Below are 9,535 nucleotides of genomic sequence, written 5' to 3' on the forward strand. Positions count from 1 at the left end.
CATTCCTGAAACTATTGATTAATGCACTTTTACTCCACTGCAGGAATACTTTCAATTTCGTCACACAATCAGCTTTAACATTTGAAGAGAATCTGCTCAGCGAGCCCTGAGGAGATTCCACCAGTGGAGAAATACTTTGAAAGCTAATTTTTAACATCACAGTTTAAAGTTGCACAGTTGTATAGAACTCGTTGCCCAGCAGGTCTGTAGTCCTATAGAAACAGTAAGGTGCTGTTAATCGAATGCACTTGATTAACTGATCATCAGTAAGTGTGAGCACCTGCGTAAAACCAAACATTTTCACTTTTTGCTTATGTGTAACTGTCAGATATGTGACAATCTTCCCAGGAGTGAATGACCCAGTAAATTCACCCCAAAGTCAGACGATGCAATACACAGTAATAGCATCTCAGAGTCTACATGTCTTTTGTCATGTCCAGACCAGACAGTGGAGATGTCTGAACATAATGTAGAGCACAATTTTTGGTGAAAACCAAGCGCAGCAAATCACCACAGCACTGTGGTGGAGGGGTGGTGATCTGGCCTATTTTGCAGCAACAGAACCTGCACCTCACAGTCATTAAGTTTGAACTCTATAAGCCAAACTATTTTAGAGTCAAATGTGAGGCTGTCTGTCTGACAGATGAAGCTGAAATTGGGCAATGATTCCAAGCAAAACAGTAAATCTACAAGAGCATGACCAAAAAAGAAAAGAATCACGGTGCTGCAATGGCCCAGTTAGAGCCCAGACCTCAACCTGATTAAAATGCTGTGGCAGGAACTTAAGAGAGCTGTGCATAATTGAAATCCTTGCTAACCGCAATGAATCGAAGAGACACACAAGTTAGTTATTGCTGTTATAGGTGGTTCTACAAGCTACTCAATCATGGGTTGTACTTTTTTTTCCACACACTGCTTCTGCATTTTGGTTCAGCAGCTACAAATAGAAAAAAAAATAAAATAAAATAAAATAAAAAAAAAATATATATATATATATATATATATATATACCTCACTGCTTTGGTTTTGGCATACTAACCACTAACTCAAAAACTGACTTGTAAAAAAAAAACACTTTCACTTCATTCAGGAAGAGCTACACGTAGGAGTGACAGAGTACAAGTTGCAAACAACCGTACGTCTGGCTGACCTGTAACTGAGCATAGGTTAAAATTTAACATACAGTGAATTGCATGCATCACTCTGTAAATGAAAAATCAGATCAGTAAACTGATCCTTCATTTCCTTGATGGCATAACATCCATTTCACAAATGATTGGTGCACAATTCATACCATGCCTGCTGAACAATCACTAATCGATAAAGTATCACATTTACTTTTACTATTATTGGAGCAAGACCTATAAATTAAAGCTGGAGTGTGAGTACCGAATGAAAGCAACAATGACGACAAAGTATTTCATGTGTAGTGGTTTACACTAACAAGCAAAAGATCTCTGGTTCAGTTTTGCCAAATCAAACATGTGAAGTGACCCCTTGTGAATAAGGAAGCAGCTAAAAGTCACATCTGCACATCCTAAAATGAAAGACCTATGATCTAAGAGACACAGTCTCTCCAGTGCGTCCTGGGTCTGCTCCAGGGCCTCTTCTCGGTAGCAGTGCCCTCTCAGATAGACCTAGAAGGCAGCCTAGTCAGATGACCGAACCACCTCAACACAACAAATATATTACTTATAATAATAATGGATTGCATTTATATAGTGCTTTTTGAGACCCTCAAAGCGCTTTATAATTCCACTATTCAGTCACTCTCACATTTACACGCTGGTGGAGGCAAGCTACAGTCGTAGCCACAGCTGCCCTGGGGCAGACTGACAGAAGGGAGGCTGCCATATCGCGCCATCGGCCCCTCTGGCCAACACCAGTACGCAGTCGGTAAAGTGTCTTGCCCAAGGACACAACAACCGAGACTGTCTGAGCCGGGGCTCGAACCGGCAACCCTCCGATTACAAGATGAACTGCCAATTCTTGAGCCACGATCGCCCTGTGTATTTGTGCAAAAATGTACCAGACCTTTTCTTTTTTTAATGAAAATAAAATTTGATTTGATTAACTTGCAGCTCCCTGGAGAAGTAGTATTTGCAGCAGTTTTGTTTGACAGGAAAGCCAACTGGAGTAATTACAATCTTTGCAAATCAGTCTTTGTACTGAGACGGTATAACCCCCCAAAAAGACATTCATTAAAGTTTCTCTTAGAGCAGTTTAGAATAATTGTTTTACAGTTCTCAGTATCAGCCTTTCTCCTGATCGCTTGGATAATATTCTAATATGCTTTATGCAACAAGTTAATGCCTCAGCAGTTCCTCTTTCACCTTGATACACAAGTAAAGGTGCATTTAATCTTATGATAAAGGCAAGTAATTGAACTTCTGATAATTTTGACATGAATGGACTTGTGAAATCCTCTCTGCAAATTTGTTATCAATCAATGGATTGATAATAACATGCAGTTTACATGCGTTTCATCACTGATAGCCACACACTACTCCACTGTATCTTCACAATAGCACCTCTTAAGAGACTTTCATTTTAACCTTTGGGCTTTAAGTTGATAAGAACAACAAGGTAAAAAGACTAATGATGAAACTGCCCGTGCAGTGTGGCATCTAAATTGCAAACACTGTCTGAAATACTGAAACAGGCTGCCTATTTCTACCTGAATACAGCAAAGTAATAACAATAAGTCTAAAAAATAGCTGCTGATCCAAGAAAAGCAATACTAAAATTTACACTGCAGAGGCACGAATCCAATATGAAGGAACTATTCCCATCTAAGGTTGCATCGGTGATGATAATCTCCCTCATGACATGCCTTATCCTTAGATGCGAGCCACTGCACCACTGTGACAACAAACAACATTGTTCATCTGAATGTCTACTGAATAACAATGAAACAGATGGCCAGATGCTTCACTGCTGCATTCCTTTATAGTTAATAATCAAGTACTTGCTGTTTGATCTGTTTTTTGTTTTCTGTGCAATACTGCTTTTCATTCACTACATTAATATCTCTTAAAATGACTGGCTTTTCTCCTTCGCCGTGTCAGGGCAGCTTGCATTCGGATAAGCCTTTAAGGAGAGGGGGCTAATTCGATTTGGCCACAGCCAACTGCACCAATTAAAGACACATCATCAAACTCGGCTTGAAGGATAGTGCTGTGCTGTACCAAAAATACCTTTGCAGCAGCATTTACAGCCCAGAGGCAGTCAGAGGGAGCACTCCCCCTGCCTGCTAAAGCAGGAGATCCCTGTTTGATTTTTGCTGGAGACGTTTTGTTTTTTGGAGAAAGCCCCCAAATAAGCCCCGAGAAGGAACAGTGAAGAGAGAAGAAGCAGATGAGGCAGATTGCTTGTTTATGCTGCTGCATTCATCCTGGTGCTGCTGAGGTTGGGGTGGGAGGGAATGTTGTGAATGACTGAGGCAGCAGAGCAGCTGAGTGAGACTAACAAGTGGTTGCCATGCAGCAGGAGCAAGCGCGCGTGCTTCTGGAGAGAGAGCTAGAGAAACAGAATGATAATGAGCAGCGGGCAGCAAGTAAAGGAGCATGAGGACAGGAGCTCTATCTCTCAGAATAGACATATAATAGCTAGATCCAGCCTTCCGCTTCCCTTCCTCTGTTTTAATCTCTTCACCTCTGGCTTTTTGGTTAGATGAGCAGTTAGCCTAGCACATCCAGAATGCCAGGAATGGATGAATTAATGGATATACATCTGAAGGCTTCAAGAAGGAGGAGTTGTTCGGAAGAGACAGCAGCAACAGGTCTGTAAGGATGGCACGATAATGATGGTGAGACGCCTGTTTTTTCTCCCTAAGACATCCTCACTAGAGAATCTGTCAATGCAGTCCCTCTCTCTTTTACCTTACCTCACTGCCTCGCTCTCTCTTCTCTCACTCTCTCTCACCATCCACACTTGTGCAGTGTCCTCCTCATCATTCTGCTTCCTTCCTCCTCGTCTGTCTTTCCCTGTCCTCCCTGTTCATTTTCCTATCTGTATGTATCCCCCTTCTCTTTTACCCCCTCACCGCTTCCTGTCCTCTCACTCTGGCCACCTGCTGCTTGTGTTCATGTGAAAGATTTTGGGGTTGGGGTTGGGGGATTGGGAAAGTGCAGACTTCCACTTGGGTGACCACACCAATTTTTTGATTATGTTTGGTCATTTACAGTTTCCCTCTCACTGTCTAATGGAATTGCACTGTCGCGCAGGCATCTGCTTACATGCAACAGGTAGAGATTCCATTCCTGTGAGCGGAACATATATAGCGTCACATCTTCACAAGATGCGATGTAGTCATTCATTCCTCACTGCTTTGCTTATGTGTAACGGCTGGCTATGCACTGCGACACACTGTAATTCTAACCTGACTTAAAGACATGTAGTGATGCCTCGCTTTCAGTGAGTCGAGCCTGTCTCTTTCCTCGGTTCACGTATGCTCTTTGGGTTTTGGGGTTGTTTTTTTTTTTTTTTAATTTCTTTGCAAAATTTACAGGGGGGGTGGGGGTGATCTGTAGAATGAGAGAGATCAATCTTCAAACGTTCAATAGAGGCATTTATGTAGATACAGGAAACCTTGAATGAATTTCTCTACAGTCTATGCATTAACTGTTGCACTTAAACAGACTGATTGAAATGGATCTGCTCACAAGACATGATGGCCGATAGCTGACACCATCATTTAAACTCTGTCCAGGTAACATGCAGGCTTCTAAACGCCTGACCCTATCAGAGGAGAGATGAGGCACCTAGATGTTGGTTTACCATGAGCAGCGTCCACTACAACCACTCCCTTGCTGCCATGAGCGGAAACGACATGATGGCGCACTCTCTGACTCTGGAGCAGAAGACAGCCTTTGCCTTTGTGGGGATGCTACTGGTGTTTTTGGGGCTGCTAATAGTAAGGTGTTTCAGGATCCTGCTGGACCCCTACAGCAGTATGCCCTCCTCCAACTGGGCTGATGGCATTGAGGGGCTGGAGAAAGGGACGTTTGAGTACGCCCTTACTTAACACAGGGACACACGCATCAGTAGATGTCCTGGCAAACAAGAAGTGTCCATGGAAATCCATATGCATATTCACACACACACACACACACACACACACACACACACTTGCAAACATGAACGCACACAAGCTCCGCACAACCATTGCACGCTGAAACGCCATTAAGACATTACTGTGGCATACCAAACTCCAACAGCAAAGCCACGTGTGTTGTTTAATGTGTGTGAATTGTTCAGTGTCCGTGTGCGACTACATGTTTGTTGTATGCGTGTGAGTGTGCGAGGTGGTCATATTGTCCGCCCTTCTGCCAGGGGGTGTGTATTTCAAATCATCGATTTACACAGAACTTGGCTGAAGCTCCCTTTAACCCATACCTGCGAGATGAATGAATGTCTGTAGATAGATAATAAGAGATGGATGTTCATGGATGTTCATGGATGTTCATGGAAGTGGGTGGGAGATTAGGATGCAATGGATCTTTTACGATATAGTTTGAAGACTCAGGGACAAGATTCCTCATGTGAACTTAGAATGGAAGAGAGAGAGTGTTTGAAACTCTGCACAGCTAAATTGTTCTGCACAGGAATGTATACGAGTGGATACAGGGTAATATGTCTAACTAGTGCTTTGTAGACTAATCAAATCCAATCTGTGGATGATCCAAATGGATGCTGCTGCTGCTGTGTGTGTGCACTTCGGTCCCTTTCTGTGGTGTCTTGTTCTCTGAAGTCATGCAATGAAAGGCAACACGACAAACTGTGATTTACATTATGGTGTTACTGTTTCTAAATGATGCAAAATCAACTCTCAAGAGTTTGTACTGCTGCTTTTGTTTGAATGATGGTATACTGTATCCTGCCACAATCACGTGTCAGAGTGAAAGGAACAAAAAACAACCCCAACTGTTTACTTTGATACATGTGGCAGTGTTGCTCTATGACTTGTCAAGCATTACTTCCATTGTTTAGCTTTCAAGCGAAATGAGGACGAAAAAAAATTGGAAGGACTTCCTCATTCTCAGCACTGCTAGTTTTCTGACGACAAGGAGAAACTCTCACTGCTCGCCTGCCTGCATAGGAAAAGGTCACATGGAAAACAGGTGTGGGATGTGCGTCCCGCTGCACCTGAACATCTTTTTCCTGTAGTTTCGGTCTCACCTCCAGTCTTTCTTCCAGACAGAGGAAGAGAGAACAGTCCTAAGCAGAGATTCTGTAATTCGGCCCACTGCTCAAAGTCTGGAGTGTTCCTTTGCTAATTTCTATGGTCTACGGTTTCTCCTTAGCGCTGTGACTCTGCCTTACTGTGACCTTCAATGGGTTTATGTGCCTTCATCTAGAAAACATTAGAGCACCTGTTTGTGCGTGCGTGCCCGCGTACGCGTGCGTGTGTGTGTGTGTGCTTGAGTGTCATATCATGACGACAGGCCTGTCGCTTGCTCAGCTGGTGGTGGAGGTTTCTCATTGATTTTCGTTGGATCCAATGATGTAAAAATAAATAGAATTTTCTTCACTTTAAAATATTGCTTGCAAAGTCTTTGTGTTTTGTGCCTCTTGCTTCTTATGCGGGGAGATCTGTTTTACATGTGAGCACGCTACATGCTACAAAATTTCAAGCCTTTTTACATGGCCCGCTCGTAAGCTAGGAGAGCAGTTTTGCAACATTGCTGCAGCAACAGAGGGAAGGGGAGCAAGAGAGCTCCACAGGCTAATATTGGAGATTGTGAGGGACCAAGCAGCCAAAGCAAAGAGGACACAGGCAAAAAAAAGTATCTTCAAAAAGGGTTTTCTTTATTTTAACCCTCAAAAAGTCCAAAATTACCAAAATTCAAAAGCATACTTAACAGGCCCATAAAAGAGGTCAACTAAATATAACTCTACGAAAAGTAATTTCCAGAAACTTAAATAAAACAAAGTGAGACACAACTTAACTCACAAACTGACCTAATTACAAAGACATGAGGGTAGCTTTTATAATGATTTGGCCAAACCATTTACACACAATAGGGGGAAAACAAAAACACACTAATATTAACTAAGCACAGAATAACCTAACTAAACCTAAAACACCCCTGCTCCTGGTAAGCCCATGGTTGGTCCTGCTGAGCAGGCATTTTGTTCCTAGAGTCCTCAGCCACGCCCCTGTGTGGCTGATGCCATCAGAGATTTAGAAGCAGTTAGACTTTTATTTTATTTTTAAATAAAACATTTACAAATAGGTCCTCATGCAGAAAATGATGATATGCATGTGCATGTATGGTACGGTCTAAAGAGAAATGGGGGCTAATGCAACAGCAGACGCAAGCAGATCTGCAGAACCCACATGCAGTTTACAATGAAAGGCCACCCTGTTCATCCCCTCTGACACGCATCATTTGTCAGGAATGCAATCATTATTGCACCATTATCTCTGTCACCTACGTGACACCCTTATCTTAAATCTATTCTTAGCAGGAAAAGGCCCAATTTGCCCTCAAGACCACTTAAAAGAAAAATGAACCCGACATTCTAACAAAGGTTACCCAGGAAGTGTTTCGAAGCGTTTCTGCGTCGCACTGTCTTGTAATATGTCACTCTGCTGTCAGCTCGGACGGTGTCGTTTATTCGTTTAAACACTATAAATCGCTATCCCTTCATTGACTGGAATAAAACAAGGAGACAGTTCTTTGGATCTTTGGCTCCTGGGTTTGATGGAAATAGGAGCTGATGAATGATTACAAAATTATTATTGCACAGATCATGTGTTGATGGCATGGCTGAATAACGTACCTTAGCGTTGCTGATTATCGATCATTAGTTTTATAACTTGCGATCTTCAGACCTCACAGCTATGACCTTAAGGCCAGAAGATCCAAAAAGTTACATTTTTGTTTAAACCAAAAGCAATTTAACACAATCTGCTGCTTTTAGTACAAGAGCTTTAGGAAATCATTTTAGTGAGGTGAATACTGTAGTTTAAATGCCTCATTTTAACACTGCACTGGTTATTGTCAGTGCCCTTGGGGTCAGATCTAATGCTTTATCTAAGACTATTTAATTTTAGACTCGTGACTTGAGTTACATAAGTTACATAATTTGACAAGCCTCCCCATAATTGCATAATTGCAAGAACAGTGGTGCTAAAAATGGCACGTTGTATAGAAAACTCAAAATCATAAAAATATTCAAGGTGTTTATTTATCTTTTCACAGTTCACGCTGGGTTTGCTGGGTTGCTTTTGCATGTATAATCTTAATGTGGACAGGCTCGAAATAAGCGCTTTGAACAACTGTGGAAGCCTGTCTGAATGAACATATCAATGATTACCTACCTCGATATATATCATTGTTTGATAATGGTTATTAATGATTAAAAGGTTCTTTAATAATTTACTTTTAAATGATTAAAAAAAACTGATTCTTGGATACCCTTTTCTTAGTTATTTGCAAGTTAATGTTAATGCTAACACTGAAATCAATTCAAACCAGGGTGGTTTGAATTGATTTGATCAAGATAATATATATACAGAAAGTTTATTTTACCTGAATATTTATCATTATTATTAATGATAATGAAACGGTATATATTACCTGAGTTTAATATTGCAAGAAAACACTTCTATGTGTAGTAGTTATGTAAAAAAGCTGAATTTTCAGAGAAGTGCTGCTACTCTTGGATCAAAGGCTACATTACAGCCATCAAAGCCAGAAGTTGCGAGTTATTTCGCGTTTGACTTTTTCTCCTTTTCATTTTAAGGATCACGTTTGGTCTTTGCTAGATTATAGAAAAGAGAGAACATTTATCCAGCACTTAAAATTTTCTTGTCTTTTTTTTTTTTTAAATAGACCATATTTGAGTCCAGGTCACTTATTTTGTTTCTGAATGCCATAATGCAGTACAATTAGTGCAATAGATGAGTGGAGCTAAAAGGTTTGACCACTCTTTAATTTGCAGTCTATTGCTTCCTGTTTAAGATGTAATGCCGAGAATCTTGTCTGCTAATATTTTCACATTGCAGGCTTGATAGATTATGCAAAGGGGTTTTCTGCCTTTTTCAAGTGATTTGGATGTTAACGAGAGTGCAGACTCCCTTGTTCTCTGTACAAATTGGTGCATATGCACCTGCTACCACAGGCTCACAGTGTCCGCTCAACAGCTCTCTGAGGAAAGCTGTATACTGTGAATTTATTAAAGCAGATCTGGCAAAAGTCAAGCAGCCTGGATAATAAAAAAGAATCGCAGCAATTTCATGTCCCGGCTGCGGGAGAGTCAGCAAGGCCTGAGGATCACTGACTCTAATAAGAAAGCCGCAGTGTAAAATGAGACAAGGCCTGGGTCTGTTTAACCACCAAAAACACTGTAAACCTGGGAATGAACATGTGTCTCAAAGCTTAAGACTAATATCTCTATTAGTTGGATCGATTACTGCAACTCTCTTCTTTTTGGTCTTAGTCAAAAATCTATCCATAAGCTTCAAAGTGTCCAGGGCTTTCTGCTGCTCTCCCCCCGTCTTTGGAACTCCCTTCCTCCTGAGATA

The 9,535-nt window shown here is 41.3% G+C and overlaps 1 protein-coding gene across 2 annotated transcripts; it reads left to right on the top strand.

Annotated features, from left to right (window-relative positions):
- The first annotated feature begins 3,464 nt into the window (after positions 1 to 3,464).
- ctxn2 (cortexin 2) lies at positions 3,465 to 6,518 on the top strand. 2 transcript variants are annotated; one of them, XM_004543490.3, is made up of 2 exons: positions 3,465 to 3,808; positions 4,712 to 6,518. In XM_004543490.3, exon 2 carries the CDS (start codon positions 4,781 to 4,783, stop codon positions 5,024 to 5,026), a length of 246 nt encoding a protein of 81 aa, XP_004543547.1. In that variant the 5' UTR covers positions 3,465 to 3,808; positions 4,712 to 4,780; the 3' UTR covers positions 5,027 to 6,518. The 2 variants fall into 2 exon arrangements, with proteins under 2 accessions (XP_004543547.1, XP_004543548.1); XM_004543491.3 differs by having other exon boundaries at positions 3,465 to 3,781.
- The last annotated feature ends 3,017 nt before the right edge of the window (positions 6,519 to 9,535 follow it).

Source organism: Maylandia zebra, linkage group LG1 (assembly GCF_041146795.1).
Source record: "Maylandia zebra isolate NMK-2024a linkage group LG1, Mzebra_GT3a, whole genome shotgun sequence".
In the NCBI taxonomy this organism is placed as follows: Eukaryota; Metazoa; Chordata; class Actinopteri; order Cichliformes; family Cichlidae; genus Maylandia; species Maylandia zebra.